This window comes from Gigantopelta aegis, chromosome 4 (genome assembly GCF_016097555.1).
Source record: "Gigantopelta aegis isolate Gae_Host chromosome 4, Gae_host_genome, whole genome shotgun sequence".
In the NCBI taxonomy this organism is placed as follows: Eukaryota; Metazoa; Mollusca; class Gastropoda; order Neomphalida; family Peltospiridae; genus Gigantopelta; species Gigantopelta aegis.
Window position 1 is genome coordinate 88,483,232 of NC_054702.1, and position 18,724 is coordinate 88,501,955.

At 38.8% G+C, this 18,724-nt stretch overlaps 1 protein-coding gene across 3 annotated transcripts; it reads right to left on the reverse strand.

Moving 5' to 3' along the window:
* Window positions 1-291: 291 nt before the first annotated feature.
* On the reverse strand, window positions 292-17,336 carry LOC121371343 (G-box-binding factor 1-like). Of its 3 annotated transcripts, none has more exons than XM_041497159.1 (4): window positions 17,104-17,336; window positions 4,705-5,108; window positions 4,007-4,114; window positions 292-2,913 (listed from the first exon to the last, which is right to left on the reverse strand). In XM_041497159.1, exons 2-4 carry the CDS (start codon window positions 5,104-5,106, stop codon window positions 2,773-2,775), a joined length of 651 nt encoding a protein of 216 aa, XP_041353093.1. In that variant the 5' UTR covers window positions 5,107-5,108; window positions 17,104-17,336; the 3' UTR covers window positions 292-2,772. The 3 variants fall into 3 exon arrangements, with proteins under 3 accessions (XP_041353093.1, XP_041353092.1, XP_041353094.1); XM_041497158.1 differs by lacking the exon at window positions 17,104-17,336 and adding an exon at window positions 8,277-8,474; XM_041497160.1 differs by lacking the exon at window positions 17,104-17,336 and adding an exon at window positions 7,952-8,260.
* Between the last annotated feature and the right edge of the window lie 1,388 nt (window positions 17,337-18,724).

Genomic DNA, 18,724 nt, shown 5'->3' on the forward strand with positions numbered 1-18,724 from the left:
AATTTATTTAGGATTATATGGCGTCAGACAGATACTGAGAGGAAACCCGCTGTCGCCACTTCATGGGCTACTGTTTTCGATTAGCAGCAAGGGATCTTTTATACGCACCATTTTACAGACAGGGTAGCACATACCACGGCCTTTGATTTACCAGTCGTGGTGCACTGGCTGGAACGATAAATAGCCCAATGGGCCCACTTACGGGGATCGATTCCACACCGACCGCGCATCGAGCGAGCTACGCCCCGCCCCTAGCTGTAAACAGTTCAGAAAGATTCAACAACAAACCTGTAGAAATGTATAGTTTATTAAGTAACAATAACAACAGCACCGTATTTCAATATGAAACAACACTAAACTATGTGACATGGGTGCAACATACACTCGTAACAGAAGATGAAACAACACTAAACTATGTGACATGGGTGCAACATACACCCGTAACAGTCACACGGAGCTATACATTCAATAACAGTTAACACAGTCATACACAAACAAACACAAACAAACAATGACAGATTTTTAAAAAAAGAAGAAGAAAAAACCAAATATATATTTATCAAACTTGAATAAAAACAAATGTATACAAACAGATATGACCTGAACTTATTAAACACGAACAAGCACAGACAAAATATTCATGGGGTAACGCCTAACTGTAATATAAACACCAGATACGAAACTATGTCGCTGTATTGTATAACCTACATGTTATGAAAAATATATTGTCATAGTCCGACTGTCAAAATACTAAACGGACTGTACCGAGTTTTAAAGCCAATAAATGGGCAGTGGACAAATTCACACACATATTTATATACTATTATTTAAATCTGGGTAATGAACCTTTTTTAAAAACTAAAACATGAAACGTTATATTGATCAATACATTCGCAATCCCTTTGACCAAGTTTTTCAAATCTTGTTTGGAAGTTGGAAGTAAAACATAAATTGGTATGTACGAAATATTTTAAGCAAAAACATATACATATATATATCAAGTGAAGCTTACGTTTTTAAGCACTCGGAGACAAAATTTAACATTTACAGAGGTTACATAACATCCTTCGTCTAAATAGCTATAGCGATGAACTATATGTATATGTATATTTTATAAACGTTGTGAATATAAAATTTTAAAACTCCGAAATGGTACACATAATAATTTGCTTGCATACTTTCTACCAACGTCATTGCTAAGGCATTCTTATCAGTACACGGCAAAATAAAGTACCAAGGAAGACAAGAAAAGCATGAATTAATTATTTATAATTGTTATAGTTTATGGTTGGTGGATAACGTTAATTAGCAACACCCACTTCCCATGCCTTACCCCGCTTGCAACTAGAGTAATGGAAAGTGGTATATTAACAGTTGGTTATACGTCTACTTACCAATGACACCCACGCGTAATCTCACTATATTACAGCATGAAATGCTCTGTTCATCCAGCCTTGAAGTAAGTCTTTGTTTTGTTTGCCATAAGTTGTACATGATTGAAACTGATAATCACCACGCATGCCTTCAAGTTTAACTTGTTTAAATGCTCATTGCGATATCAATGACTACAGTCAAATCAATAAAATCGTTATCGTGTCCAAAGTATAAATTTGTACACGACAAAAACAAACACTTTACGCCATAACAATATATGCATGGCGAATACATACCAACCAAAGATTTTTGCTTCAAATGTGACCCCCTTTAACTTTCATTGCATTACCCTTTTTTATTGGTTTTGCTAATGTAATGATAGCTATTTTACTCAGCATAATTTGTGACAATATATTTTAATACAGCTTCAGTCTACATTACTACTAAAGCAACAAAAGCTTTCTCGGTGATATAAAATCGCGCGTGTGGTTCATTGTAATATAAAAATGCATCTAATATTTCAATAATTTTGGCAACAACAAAACAAAACAAAGATGTATGATATGAAATATGCTACTTGTCAACTACCAACTATGACATATTAACACAATCTAAATGACTCTATAACACAGCTCGTGAATACTACATAATGGATGAGATGTCCGTATGATCTATACGACTATAATCCAATTTATTTTCTCTGACCGAACATTATCCGATACCTGCAACAGTTTAACTGATCAGCTCCAGGCTTTCTGCCAGACAATAATTTGTGGGTACGTAATAATAATATATAAAAACCCCAGATCATAAGTGCTCCTACTAGGTGGTTGTGGGTTTGAAATGTTTTCAAATTAGATACCACATTTCATGTACTTTGACATATTTTAAACAGAAGTTTTCTTATTATAATCTTTTAAAGAAAACTTTTATAAAAATGTATCCATTAATTTGCAAGATTTTAGGTTACGTAATTTTACCTATCGTACCCTCTGGCAGAAACTCTTCCCAACGCTTCTTCCATGACACCTACAACTAGGATTACTTTCTTTGGCCGAGAGATTCTGTGGATTAACAAATGACAACAATCATATGCTCAAAACTATCAAGATTTAAATACATAATCTTAATGTCTTAATGCCCGTCATCACGTGGTTCTCACACGTGGTTCTAATATGTGGTTCTCACACATGCTTTCTGTTTATCACATATCTGCTTCATACCCTCAGACATCATAATATAACGAATTGAGTCTTTATTTCACGTCATCAAAGTCGCTTCACGTTTTGAAGTCCGTTTTGCAAGTTCTAAAGTCTGCGTTACGTTCTCCGTGACGCCTCGTGGACATCAGTGACGCCTCGTTAGTCTCTGTGACGCCTCGTGAGTTTCCGAGACGCCTCACGAGTCCCCGAGTTTCCTGATTTTCGGACAGACGATGTGATGCACCTTGATGACCTCCTCGAGGTGTTCTCGCTCGTCCTGCAGTCTCTGAACCTCGTCCTTCAGGGATGTCCGCCGGTTTTCTAGACGATCAATATTCTGAAATATAACAACCTCGGCAATTAAAACAATTGCCACAGCAAAAAAAAACAAAAAAACCCCAACAACAACAAAACAAAACAAAAATACGCCTTGGAAAAATAGACTCCACATTTTCCAGTGCAGTTTTGCTGGTAATGTGTAAAATAGAAGCAAATCCTCAAATTCGGGCAAAAAAGCTACAGATATTTGAGCAAAGTGAGCTTGCCTGAAACCTTTTCACCACGTATTTTCACAATATAAGTTATAATCCATCTAAAAATGCGTAACGACTCGTTTGTAACCCTATATAGTTGTTTGGCAATAATGCTAATATGAATAAATATTGTTATTCAGATTCGAACATTTTCGTTTAATTCGGGCAAAACTCAGCCTGCCTCCTACAAAAACTGAAGCCCGTACGCCTATGACACAGTGGTTACTTGCCAGTGTTTATATAACATACCGGACTAATCAGTGACTTAATGAACAGGTCAAACAGTTTACAGTAAGTACTCGGTTGTAATGTGCGAGTGCTATGCCAAATACAGAACTATTGTCATCTGCCTGATATATGTATTTTATTTTAATGTCTGTAATGCCTGTGAACTGTATGTTTACGGCTAATAAAGTATATATACTGCCTGACCAGCTAGTTTATCTGGTTTTAACAAAATGTCTTAAACGTATAGATATTAATGACTACGAGAACAGACAGATCAAGTTGTGCTATACTGGGCCATACTTTGATGATCTCCAGCCTTACACAAGAATGAATTTTGGTTGAGACAATTTTAAGATTTATAGAATATTTCTTGAAAATTATTAAAATGTGGTTAATTTAAGGAATATTTTACTAGCCAAAGACTAAATGTTGTAGTTACTTTGCACAGAAATTAGAAATTGGCTAATTTGGCAGTGGACAGGGTGAGCCTTATGAGCTATCCTAATATATATATATATATATATATATATATATATATATATATATATATAATTTTTTGTTTTAGGGCTATTCAAGAAATGATCACAAACATGCCAGATTATTTAATTACAACAATAATGAGTAAAAACTAGGATGTGACGAATACTGGTGCACTGCAGGTAAACTCACCGTTTCCAAATAGTCTATCCTTTTCTGCTTCTTCTCTCGACACTTTTGTGCTGCTAACCGATTTTTCTCTTTTCTGCTTTCTCGAAGTTTTCGGTCTTCTTTAGAGAGCTGTAAAAAGAAGTCATTTTAAATTAACTTAAAATATGTGCCATAAACATGCAGAATCTGATGACGTACGCCATTTTTGATGTCTAAATACATTCCATGTACACCATAGAATCTATATACAATTTCACTGTAACACAGCTCATTATCACAACCAAAAAGTGAAAACTTAGTACTCAACATAGTTCATCATGCTGGCAACACCCGAATATGTTGCATTTGTTAACAAAAGTGTTTTGTTGTTGTTGCTATTGTTTATTTTTATTTTTGTTTTACTGGTTTGTTTTGTTTTTAAATTTGTTTTTTTTTTTTTTTTGTTTGGTGGTTTCTGTATTTGTTTTTTTGTTTTCTTGTTTTGTTTCGTTTGTAATGATTTTGTATTTGTTATTGTTGTTGTTTTTTTATTGTTTTTTATTGTTATTATTATTATTATTGTTTGGTGGGGTTTTGTGTGTTTTTGTGGGGGTTTTCTTAGTTGGGTTTTGTTTTGGGTTTTTTTTGGGAGGGTGGAGGCAGGTTTGATGGTGAGATAGTTCTTCCTGTTTCCTTTATATTTGCACTTTGTATAACAAAGCATATTACTGTGTATTTACCTTTGAGTGCGACGGCTGGTCGAAGCTAACCTCCAGTTCATGCTGGCCGGAGTCCAGTCTCTTCTTCTGGATCCTCGACTTAAGCTCCACCTTGACGACGTCCAACATGGAGTCCCCTAGCAAGGTCCCGCTGTAAGAGCCGCTCTGGGACACGTCCTCAAAGTCAGTGCTGTTGCTGTTACTGTTGCTGTTGTCGCCGATCTCCACGATGCTCTCCGTCCACATGGGGTTGCTGCCGCCGTCGTCGCTGTAGAAGCTGTCAAAGACGTCGTCGTTCATGTTGAACCTGATGGTCGGGTCGACGCTGTCCTGCGACGTGGAAGGTCCTGGGTTGTCCTCGCGCCACTCATCGGCAGACGACATGATGTTGGTGAGAATCTCAAACGCCAGGGAGTCCTTCATATCTGCACACACAGAAACACGTTTGTTTCGTTTAACGACACCACTAGAGCACATTGATTAATTAATCATCGGCTATTGGATGTCAAACATTTGGTAATTCTGACACATAGTCATCAGAGGAAACCCGCTACATTTTTCCTAATGCAGCAAGAGATCTTTTATATGCACCATCCCACAGACAGGACAGCACATACTACGGCCTTTGATATACCTGTCTGGAACGACAAATAGCCCAATGGGGTGTTTGATGATGACGTTTTAGTACACCTTTTGCTAGTATTTAACTGGCCTGTATGAATGATGTCTGGAATCGAAGGGGGTGGAGGGTACACTCTCTAGTGAGAGAGGGCAAAGTGTCTTTGTACACCTTTTAATAGTATTCAAAATCAAAAGGCCCTTAGGAATGATATCTGGAATGGAGAGGAGTGGGGTGGGTTGGTGGTACAATCTCTAGTAAAAGGTGGGGATACAAGCCAGATTTTTAATCTTTATTTAGAGTGGGAAGAAAAAATGTGTGTGTGTGTGTGTGTGTGTGTGTGTGTGTGTGTGTGTGTGTGTGTGTTCCTGCTGGATAATTCGGAATGTTTTCAAATTATTTTTAAATCACTGGCAGGATTCTGCAAGTAAGCTTTTGATTGGTGGACATGAGCTCCAACTGGCTGGTGTTAGATCCACATGTAATAGTGGAGCTAATTTTAATTAGATTGTAGTATATATAGTAATGAATTGCTACATTTTTATTTTTTGGTTAGAGGGAAACCCGTCTGTCTCTATATAGGCAGACATGACAGCACAACGATGTTCTTTGACAGCCAGTTCTAAAGTACAAACTCCAGTGGATCCCTGTCCTAGGGACCTACTAGATGGCTACTGAGCGTGACCTAAAGTTTGTTTTGTTTAACGACACCACTAGAGCACATTGATTTATTAATCATCGGCTATTGGATGTCAAACATATGGTTATTTTGACAGTCATAGAGAGGAAACCCGCTACATTTTCACATTAGTAGCAAGGGATATTTTATTAAGCACCATCCCAGACAGGATAGCACATACCACGGCCTTTGATATACCACTGCCTGGGAGAATAGAAATAGCTCTATGGGCCAACCGACCGACCGTGTATCAGGCGTACACTTTACCACCAGGCTACGTACCGCCCCTGATGGTGATCGATCCCCTCACCTATTGTATTTGAAACAAACGTTTTACTTATTAAGCACAACAACATTCTTTGATACGCCAACTTCGCTGAAACTGGACACAAAACCACTTACAAACAAACAAATAAGAAAACCAGCCTTGAAAAGATTGACCTAATATCTCCGAGGAGAAAACAAAGTCCAGGTTACCTGTCAAATTAAATATTCCAACGTGTATAAGAAAATGTGAGACAATACGGGTTTTTCGTGTTGTGGGTTTGGGTCATTTTTGGCATGCTTCCATCAGAGACCTGTTGAATCACGCCTGTCGTGGACACAACCTCGAACGTCACCAGAGAGTTCTATCCGAGATAAGACAGGCGGTGTCTTGCTCAGTTCACTAGTATAGAACAAAGTGTATCTACAAGGAATCGCGGCTAACCGCACCCTGGCGAGTATTGTGAAATGTGACGGGATTGGCTCGGTATACACGCGGAGAATAAACCACTTAGTAAAGGTCGATCCGATTCACTTCAAGCGGATCAAGGCCACACAGGGCCGGTCTCGTTCCCATGATTCAGCAATATTGCATGACAACCTAAATACGCCGAACTAGAGTTATAGTATAATTAGTAAATCTATGCATGTATCTTGGCCTTTACAAGACTTTCAAATATAATTATTTAAATGATTTCTAATTGGAAAATGTAAACTAGTTTTGTCATATGTTTTCTTTTTGTCAGTCTAGTAATAGACTATAATTATGAAATAATCTCTCTCTCTCTCTCTCTCTCTCTCTCTCTCTCTCTCTCTCTCTCTCTCTCTCTCTCTCTCTCTCTCACACACACACACACACACTCCCTTCCCTCCCTCTCTCCCACCCCTCTCTCATTCTTTCTCTCCCTCTGCAGTATCTCTCTTTTTATCTCCGTTTCTATTTGTCAGTCTGACTCTGTGCCTGTATCTTTCTATCTCTGGGATCTCTCAATATATTTATCTGGCTTCGCTCTCTCTCTCTCTCTCTCTCTCTCTCTCTCTCTCTCTCTCTCTCTCTCTCTCTCTCTCTCTCTCTCTCTCTCTCTCTCTCTCTCTCTCTCTCTCTTTCTTTATCTCCCCTCTCTCTCTCCCTAACTTCGTGCAACCTAGGGAATGGAAAATATATCCACTGCTTCCCTCCTCCAATTAGTATCCTCTAATTATAATATCTAATTTAATATATATGCATATATTTCATCTCTTCAGCAGTTTTACATTTCTCCGTTAGCATAGTGGGGGGGGGGGGGGGGGGCAGGGGAGCAACTGCCCTCTAGTGCTGGAGCAAAAACAAATTCGGGCAAAAATTATACCGATATTCGGGCAAAATGTGCTAACCTGAGAGCTTTACTCTGTATTTCCATCATTCTGCACTCAAAATTAGTGTAGACATGTAAAAAAAAATGCAAAGTGATTCATTTGCATCCCCATATAGCTGTTTGGTAGTAATGCTAATATGAATAAATGTTGTAATCTAGATTCAGGTATTTACGTTTAATTCAGGCAAAAGCCAGCCTGCTCCCCTACAAAAATGGGAATCCGTACGTCTATGTTCTTTATGCAAGTTTAAGCAAAACTATTTTTAGCTCTTTTTGACAGTTATTTATTATTTTATTTCATTTATTATCTAATTAATTAATTTGTTAATGCAAAAGAGAAAAGGTACGTACCTTGGGAACCTGGGCCCGTGACTTCAAGTGACGACTTCGTGAACACTTTGTTACAGTATACTGTACGTTTTATAATGTGCTGCAAGTGCTATACGTCAATGCTCTTGTTTTATACAACAGATAATATCTGAGATACCGCAAATGTGATAAACATAAACATCTGCTTTCTTTTGCCTTCATCATAATCACAAGCAATCTACACGTCACCGTAGTCCAGACCAATTCCAAAATGTTACGTGTTCTTAAATATATTTCATCAGAAAGAAATTCCCCACTATTGATTGCGGAAAACGAAAGATAAATAATGTCACGTGATATGACCTACCTTTAACGCGTAACGTGGGATGGACATCAAAGTGAAAATTGACATCAGATGATTCCAAATCGATCGATTCTTGGTAGAAAAATAAAATAAAATAAGAACTACAATCAGGCGGTATATGTTTCCAAGTCTGTTGACAGTTTGTATCTAAACAACGAGTACTTGGCTGCTGGTTTTATACCGGGGAAACACTAAACCGCTATATTTAGCAGTCCGGTTCATGCTCCACGTGACAACAGCCGATATGACGTCACAATATAGGTCAGGGATTTTCTGCAAAGGTAAATATTGTTTACATAGCCATCTGCGTGTAAAGTAGATGGTGTTTTATTAAAACACAGACTGAAAATGTCGTAATGTTATTATAATGTGAATAAATTTCGCTGGAATAGCGATAGTGATTCAAGCAGGCACTGACATTCACTAATAAATGTAGATTTCTACAATGGGAGTACGTGTTCAGTGTTGATTTTGTGACGTGACTCAAGCCAGCGTGTCAATTACTCATCGTTTCATTCATGCAGGTGGAGCGATTTGATGAGTCCGCGAAGGTCAATGTTACCAAACAATTGTGCTACTCTACAATATCTGTCACATTCTTTTAACAACAACCAATGCCTCTGTCTATTTATTTAACGCTAGTAAACAGAACCCGTAAAATCGTTATAAATAATTTCAAAATAGATTATTGTATATTACGTTTATAATTTGTGTATTAGACGTTTTATGTACACGTGTTTTCATTATATGAATAACGTGAATGACAACACCAATGTATGAGTAATGTTTCCTGTTATCTAATTTAGTGTGTACCCCTTTGACACCTCAGCGACAATCCAGTGCAGTTGACAGTTTATGTCGACACCCAAGAGGCAAGTTGCGCAGGTAAGACGCTTAGACATGCTTTACTTATGATTTTAAAATTAACACAAATATACACAGGCACGGCGGAGCGGGGCGGGGGGTGGTTAGTGGGGGGTGTTGGCTAGCCCCTTCAATAATTCTGAATCAAAACTATTATTGGTTGAGATTAATTTTACTTGTAAAAAGCAAGAAATTGCATTTCAGGAAATCTAGTTTTCAAAATGTTACAGGGTAGCATACCCACGAACCCCCTAGAAACTTTGCTTTGTGCCCTCGATTTCAGTCAGCCGCCCCCCCCCCACCCCCCCAATGTCTATTTACTTCCGCCGTGCCTGATACATTATCTTGTTGGAAAAATATCCGCCCGGTCCCCCCTTCCCCTAACCCTAACCCTAACCTTAACTCCAACCCTAACCCCAACCCTAGCCCTAACCCCAGCCATAATCCCAACCCTAACCCTAACCCTAACCCTAACCCTAACCCTCAACCCTAACTAAAAATAATAATGGAGGGGACCGGGCGGATATTATACCATATTGTTTAGATTGTGCAGTGTGCAAGTTATTGAAAACAAGAAAACGTGTTGTAACGTCCTGCCTCATGTATAGGGCAAAATCATGTATGTATCTAATATGTACAAGGCTAGCTAGTAGCCTACAAGGCATGGCCATATATGTGCACTGACGTCTTCCCAAGGAGCCGGGGAGACTGTGCCCCCTACCCCACCCCACCCCACCCCATTATAGACCAAACATCATTTCTTCTACTATTTATAAACCCCTAAAATGTGCCCTTCCACTTCAAATACTGTTCATTCGGGTCTGCAAAGATTTAAAATCAAAACTGGCCATAAGCCGCGTTGGAAAATGCCAGAATGCAACTTTAATGTATTATTTCTACTTTATTTGCCTGTTTGAAAATCATTAATTACATTGATACTGATAAAAATACCTTGACACTGCACTTTTAACAATTGTTATTTGTTTGTTGTTGGTATTGTTTAGATTATATTATCCAGGGCCGTAGCTAGCATGGGGGCAAGGGGGGCAGTTGCCCCCCCCCCCCCACACACCCCGAAAAAAAACTCGGAAAGCATTATAGAAACTTAAAGAAAAGGAGTTTTAGACTATTAACTACTAAGTTGCCCCCCACCCCCCAAACAAAAATTCCTAGCTACGGCCCTGTTATCATTTAAAATATTAATATTTGTTTATAACAAAGTCAGGGACGGATCCAGAATGTTGTAAAAGCGCGGGGGGGGGGGGGGGGGGAGGGGTTAAAAATAAAAAGGGCAAGTTTAAGTTTGAAGAAGACAAATAAGCCAAGTTTGCTATAAAGATGTTTAGTGAAGCGTTGTCGCAATTTAGTGTGGTATATTGTGGATGATGGGAGTTTTAAGTCATGAAAAAGTGCACATCAGAAAGAGGTGGTGGGGGTCACACACACACCTGGATCCACCAATGAAATTAATAATTATTGTTCCATGATTAATTCATAAGGTATGCTGAGATTAATTTGAAGGGTATAGCGCCGTGTAATAAGTGATACTCAATATTTCCCATGATTGAATTAGAACTGTTTTATTTATTGATTTGTTAGACTGGTTATACTACTATATGATCGCACTACGTGACAGAACTAGTGTACAAATGTCTCTTATGGGCGGGCATTTGAACGTAAGAGCTATAAAACCTCGATTATATATATACTCGACCACACGAGCCATTAGTAATTTTTTATAAATAGAAATGACCGATTGTGACTCAGATTTTAGCCTTGGAATGTAAAGGCATGCGCATGTTAGATACAAAGATAATTAGGTGGTTCCCCATGTGACATTTCATGCTTATTGTGAAATCGCTAATCTGTCAACATTGCGCATGCGCTACTTCTAAAGCAGAATTATGTGTACAATGTTGTATTGAAGATTCCCTTACAACAAATCATTTCATATTGTTGATCAAGATCACATGTCGAAATAAAACTAATATAAACATTGTATCATCATGCCCAGGCAGTATATGTCCGAAACGTGTGGCAAGTTAAATATAATCTAAATGCTGGAAGCAAAACAAATCTGTCTGTCTGTCTGTCTGTCTGTCTCTCTCTCTCTCTCTCTCGTCTCTCTCTCTCTCTCTCTCTCTCTCTCTCTCTCTCTCTCTCTCTCTCTCTCTCTCTCTCTCTCTCTCTCTCTCTCTCTCTGTGTGTGTGTGTGTGTGCGTGTGCGTGCGTGTGTGTGAAATGACATTTTTATATTTAAAGAAAGCTTTTATTTCAACCTCGTGTACATTGCGTAACAACTGTGCACTTTAACAAAGGCTTATCAGTTTATCGTGACTATAACCGGACAGTAGTTATCGCACAAATAAAGAATGTCACATATGACTGCCAGTCATAGCTGCAGTTGTTTTTAAACGGGGTAAGACGTAGCCCAGTTGTAAAGCGCTCGCTTGATGGGCGGTCGGTCTGGGGTCGATCCCACTCAGTAGACTAGTTCTTGTTTCAGCCAGTGCACGATGACTGGTATATATCAACGGCCGTAATATGTGCTATCCTGTCTCTAGGAAGGTGCATATTAAAGATCCCTTGCTACAAATGGAAACTTGTAGCCGATGATTAATAAATTAATGTGCTCTAGTGGTGTCGTTAAACAAAACAAAAGTTATTTATTTAGTTTTTAAACGAAAATATTTGACAGCTCACCTCGGGTCGGTGACCTTTAACCCTAGTCCTGGGCTCCGTTCCACGAAGCGATCTTAGCCCTAAGATCAACTTAAGTGCATAGGGTAGCTATACGCTTAAGGTAATCTTAGGGCTAAGATCGCTTCGTGGAACGGGACCCTGGACAGACAGCCCACATAGCCAAAGTATGTGTGGCCAGGACAGCGTGCTTGAACATAATTAGATATAAATACGAGCATAAATAAAATGAATTCATGAAGTGTGAATGAATGATTGAGCGAGTGAGCGAGCGAGTGAAATGAGTGAAATGAATGAATGAAATGATGTTTAACCACACCTCCACATACAAAAGTACCTCGGCTATTTAAAAACTATTCTGAAAAATTTACCCCGAGGCTACATTGCACTCAGTGAAAATCTATCAAATGTTGTATTACACTTAAAGTCTATGCGTTTGTTAGGGGTTTTTTTATTATTAAAATTAAAAGTAATAGATGTCAACGTAAACAGTAAAACTAATTCACATACAGACACAGATACAAACACAAATGCACTGATTCAGCAACTATTCCTCTAACTACTCATACCCCTACCCTCAAGGGGCTTTATAGGAGTTTATGTAAATGGCTCGCATAAAAAAAGAAAACAATAACCCGAACCCGTCTCTACAGAGCTGTCGCAATACAAAAAATACAAAAATCATAAAAAAATCTAGCTATTTACATTAAAAAAAAATGGATATTCGCAATGAAATTCCTGTTTTAGTTCGTATATAAGATATACGACAAAACCACTATATATAATTATGTTAAATACTAGTAGTATACATATGTACCCATCTATACAGTATATAATATGAATGTGCATGAATATATGTCATGTTTGTTTACAATGTGTAAACTTTAATGTTTGCCTTGTTTGCAACTGAGAAAAACAGATGTGCCATGGGCTGGACGCCTTAAAGTTGATTAAACACTTTTGTATTATACTGTATTTGAACCCCCCCCCCCCTCCCCACCCAAAAAAAAAAAAAAGAAGAAAAAAAAAAGTTGAAGCATGGCTTTGTTATAGGTAGCTAAAATTTAATGATTCCTTATCTTCTAATATCGAAGATTTGTCTGTCCAGATTTTGTGAACAACAATTTTTTTCCAGTTGTTTATATATTAAAGGGTAACCGCTACCAGATACACCAAATATGGTGCTGGGGGTTACAACAGAAAGACATGACTATATTTGGTATAGTTTGCGACATTTGGCTTCGCTAGCCAAGCAACTACGATTTATTTAAAAGATCGCTTGACCCTTGTCTGTAGGTAATCTGCTTTCAGTTTTTCTTAGGGTTATTCCAAATAGTATCTGGGTAGTTCTCCAGAACTTTATCGTAGTTACAGACGCGGATCCAAGGACAGTGTGCTGAAATATCCAGTTTTTACCATATGAATACATTATTGGTTTATAGTGGAAAACATAGTTAGTATAGATGTTGTTTTAAGTTGCACCTCCTCCCCAGCCCTGAATAATGGAGGTGTCCTTTTAAACAATACACCCCTCCCTAAAAACATCCTTCGTCAGCCCCTATATATATATCGTATATGAAATGACTATACTTTATTGTATCTACCCCTAGTTATTTTACGCTTGGTACGGCCCTAGTATACAGAGACGAGATGTTGCTGCATCTTGCCCCTCCATATATAGACCGAAATCCGTGTTATCGCGATACGCTCGACCGAACATTGTGTGTGCTGATAACCTTGTATGGAGATCGATTTTCCCAATGTGGACACGCTACGCGCAGATAATCGCGAACAGAGCTGTGCTGGAAACAGACCAAGAAATGACTGGAGATTAAAATACTTGGAAAACAATACAGCTGCGTGTATCTGTCAGTATTTATGTAGATTCACAATGCACGGATGATCGCTGTGTATAGTGGTGATAAACAAAATGAACTGCTAAAACGTGAGTATATACATGTATATACTTTAAAAAAAAAAAAAAAAAATCAGACTCAAAAAATTAATATTTTGCTAAATTTCGTTTAAGCAAGATAGTAAAATATTGTATTGAGGACACTTCAAGACATTGCAGTTATTCAACATTATTTGTCACTGTAACAATTTTAGTCTAGAGTTGCAGAAAGAAACCTCGTATCACCACGTAACCTACATCTACACATTAACATCATTTGATTGATTGATTGATTGATTGATTGATTCATTTTATTTTTTAAATTTTATTTTATTTTGCTAGGCGTCATCTAGTTCAGTCGGTAAAGCGCTCGGCCGAGGTGAATATTAAAGTACATGTATTCTGCTTGAATCCCATTAGTTCTTGTGTCTATTAAAATTATCAATGTCTTGTGAACATTTGACGGTTTACTTACCCAATTAACAAACCATGGTATGCATATAATATCATATCATATCATATCATACATCAATGGGTATAATTATAATGCTTTTCGTCACCTACAGCAGTATTACAAAGAGGGCATATTCTGTCTTGTCTTTCAATGTTTTGCCATCGGCCAGTTTCAACTGGTAAATGATGATTAATAGTCCTGAATCGTTCGTAGTGTCTCAGGTAAATAAAAATGATAATTTTCGCATGAATGATTTTAATATTCTGTATACATTTACATATACATTTCGGACATTTAAATTATCACTCCACACTTAAAATACAATATGAATGAATGAATGCGCTCTTAATTATAATTATAATCAATAATTGCTCAAGCCTAATGTTTTATAGAGTATCTTCTATATCAATTGCCACTTAAATTAATATCCACTTTTGGCAGTTTTATATACTACTCAAAAGAATTTAAGGGTCAAAAATTTATAACCAAATAAGTTTCAGAGTGTATTAGATTGATGATGTAAACTACACCAAAAATTTAATTTATTGTTCCATTTTTACAAAAAAAACACAAATAAACGTCACTGTATGCAAGAAAGTCACATGACATGCTGTCAAAGTTGAAGGTTGTCAAACATGGATTTTACACATTAGAACATTCGTTTAATAGTGTGTGAATCCACCCCTGGCGCGAATACACTCGACACTGCTGTTGATCATACGTCTGAAGAACTCTTGGGGAATGGCCTGCCACTCTGCCATAAAGAGTTGACCCAGATCATGAAGGTTGGCCGGAGGGGCATGGTTATCCCGAACTCTCCTGCCTAATTGTCCCAGGCGTCCTCTATTGGGGCCAAGTCAGGCGAATATGCTGGCCAATCCATCCTGGCGATACCTTGTTGTCTGAGAAAGTCCGTTACCACCCTGGCGCGGTGGGGTCTGGCATTGTCATCCTGCAGAACTGCCCCGCCGCCAATCTGCTGAAGGCCTGGGAGAACCAACGGCCGGATAATCTCATTCAGATAGCGGATTCCATTCAGATTGCCATCCACCACATAGAGGGGGTCCTGTGGTGGATAGAGATGCCGCCCCACACCATGACGCTGCCACCACCGAACCGGTGACGTTGTCTAACGTTAACGTCAGCGAAGCGCTCCCCAGGACGTCTGTAGACACGAACCCGACCGTCGTTGAATTGGAGACTAAACCTGGACTCATCAGTGAACATCACTCGACCCCACTGAACACGTTGCCACCGCAGATGAAGCGTGCACCTGTGACGTCTGGCCGTTCTGTGACGTGGTAGGAGTGATGGTCGAACAGCCTGGCGACGGCAGCGTAGATTATTGGCTCTCAGACGATTGCGTATGGTTTGATCAGACACTCGAGTTCCAGTCGCAGACCGCAGATTGTCACGTAATCGGCGTGCAGTGGTTGTGCGTTGACGTAGAGCCATATTGGTGATGTAGCGGTCCTCTCTATTTGTAGTGCTTCGGGGTCTTCCCGAACGTGGACGATTTCGAACAGAATTCGTTGCTTGGTACCGTTGCCACAGTCGGCCAACGACACTCTGACTGACACCAAGTCTCAGAGCAACATTTCTTTGCGTATTGCCATCCTGAAGCCAAGCAATAGCCCTTCCTCGATCTTCGATAGTCAGTTGAAGTCGTACCATTGTCGAATTTGGAGTGTGCACCGTACACGAACGCAAGCTCCAATTATACGGAAATTCAGCATTGGGAACATGGAATACACGTGCAAAGCGTGCAAATGAAGCGCTTTGTGAAAAAGCAAGTTATGGGCACTTAGCAGACCTTTCGCTTTCGCCCTAATTTACGTGCAAATGTAAGCATGTTTTCGCCATTAGAACTAGTCGACAGTGTCAATGACAGTGGATTTTAATTCATTTATGGGTTGCTTAGACCCACTTTCGTCAAAATTGAACGATACCATGCGTGACATTATGGTCTAGCTAATATAATTGACATTCAGAAAATAATGTCGAAAATATCGTCTGACCCTTAAATTCTTTTGAGTAGTTAGAAGCAATTCCGGTAATAAATGAGGCCCAAAAACTAATCATCCTAGAAAGAAAGCACCAAGTGCACCCCTAAATCATAGTATAGTGAAGTTTTTTCTTCTTTTCTTTTTTTTGCTTTTTTGCTTTCTTTTTTTTTTCTTCTTCTTTTTCAAAACCTTTATCTGGCAAATAATACTTTTTAAAAACTCACAATCGTTTTAGGGTCATTTTAACCAAAGGCATCAAAACCAATCATAGGACACTGTTACGAGTTCGAACTTTCTTACCTGCGGCAATTGTGAAAGCTGTAGGCAAAATACTCACCTACGACAATTTTGAGCCTACATATATCTACGGTAATTTGAAACCCTCAACTTTTGAAGAAAAAAAAAATACAAAATTAAAAACCATAAATTATCCCTTACTCCCCGGTATTCACTTTCACCGTCAAAAATAAGAAGAAAACGAAGAAAGAAAGAAAAAAACTCCAAACCAACAACGCCTGCCATTCGTATAGCCCCTGACCTACGGCAGTTATATATATTGCTGTCGGTGCAGCCGTGAAGATCAAGCCTTGTGCGTGTGTCTACGCACAGTCATGTGCAAAATAAACAATCTATCCATAGTCGTCGGTTTACAAAATGTCTTAATTCGAAAGTTTTGTTAAATATAAGATAAATATTAAACTTTATTGTACTTAAACATTTCAATATTAATTTCACAGACGTAATGTTTTGCTGGTACTAGATGGCATGTTTAATGAGCTATATTAATTAAAAACATGCCATTGAAACAGTATAATTTTAAGATTGATTAATAGCGGAAATTGTTATAAATAAATGTGTAAAATCTGGTTCATGTGTGTAACTTATAAATATAGTAATTTTCAGAAATCTTACCTCATATTTGATCTTCTCCCTATTGAAACAACCACACAAACCAAATTCTACGGTGATAGAGGACTTGGAAAGACAGCTCATTTCATTTTACAGACTGGACTACTGGTGTAGCTTGTGAAAGAAAAAAAAAACTTCCCTTAGAAACGTGTCGCTCTCATACAGTGGTAGTAACAAAACATGTTTTGAACCTCAGATTGGGATCACATGCATCCACCCACACACCCACACAATACAAATTCGCGTCTTGTGGTGGCTTTCAAACAAAGTATTCGTTTTCCTGTCTTTAATAACCTTCAGATATTTTGCAATACTACATAAGAGGGGCCGGGGAACAGGGGGGTGGGGAGGCCGGGGTTTATGGGCTCTCGCGTTCCCCTGTTCTTGTGCCCAGAACACTGGAAATGCGTTATTTGAACATTCGATTTTGGTTTCTGGGAAACATACTTCCACCCCCCCCCCGTTCCCCCACCCCACCCTCATAACTAGTTCAAGCTTTTCAAGCCCTTAAATTTCCATTCCCCGGGCCCGAACCCCCACCCCCACCCACCACTTTTAAATACACTCTGTGGGCCCTGTATTAATAGTCTTAAGTTTAATCTGAAGCCTCATGATAGGCAATGTGTGTGTAGGCGGAGAATTTACGACTGCCACTGATTGTGTTGTAATCTATGGTCAACTACACTTCTGTCAAACTATGTAAATTGTGCGAAGTGCGTGGGCGGGATACAATAGCGTTTTACATAACATACAGCGTCACGAGTTTTTGAGCTATCTCTTATGCAAATAACAAACAACTCGTTGTAATATCATACTCTTAGTATTCAATCAGACGGACCTATACACGCTCATTGTCACGTAACATTTCTGGCCTTGGCCGGGGGGTGGTGGGGGGGGGTGGGGGGGGGTGGGGGGGGGGGGGTTGGTGGGGTTGGGGGGGGGGGGTTGGTGGGGGGGGGGTTGGTGGTGGTGGTGGTGGGAATCGTCCATAACTTTATTACGACCAAGCAAACAGTTGGATGTAATAAATTTATGTTTATACCTAAACTTGTGTTTGTTTTAAAAGTCGAAGATACTTTTTAAACACGCGATAGCGTTATTTGTTGTACACACTTGTACCTTTTAAACCTACTTTTCAGTCTCACAATGTATATACTTTTATGTCTGTTTATTTAAAATACTATATCATATCATTTATGTGATATACATACAGTGAGACGTTAGTACATTACCCGTATCTGTATCTAAATGTCTGTATGTTCTTCTGACTGTCTGTCTGTATGTCTGTATGTTCTTCTGACTGTCTGTCTATCTGTATGTCTGTATGTTGTTCAGACTGTCTGTATGTCTGTATGTCTGTCTGTCTTTCTAAACGTAGGGACGGGATTTAGCTCAGTCGGTTGAGTGCTCGCCTGAGGTGCTTGCGTCGCAGGATCGAACCACCTCAGTGGATTCATTCAACTGATTGGGTTTTTTTTATCGTTCCAATCAGTGCACCACAACTGGTTAAATGATGTGGTATGTGCGTTCCTGTCTATGGAAAAGTGCATATAAAAGATTCCTTGCCGCATTAGGAAAAATGTAGCGGGTTTCCTCTGGTGACGAGTCAGAATTATCAAATGTC

Excerpts from the sequence above, each read along its gene's own strand:
- LOC121371343 (XM_041497159.1), bottom strand. The coding sequence starts at position 5,106 with ATGAAGGACTCCCTGGCGTTTGAGATTCTCACCAACATCATGTCGTCT. Across the intron at positions 4,115-4,704 it reads ACCAGCCGTCGCACTCAAAG|CTCTCTAAAGAAGACCGAAA; the intron begins GTAAATACACAG and ends TTCTTTTTACAG. Across the intron at positions 2,914-4,006 it reads GGATAGACTATTTGGAAACG|AATATTGATCGTCTAGAAAA; the intron begins GTGAGTTTACCT and ends GTTATATTTCAG.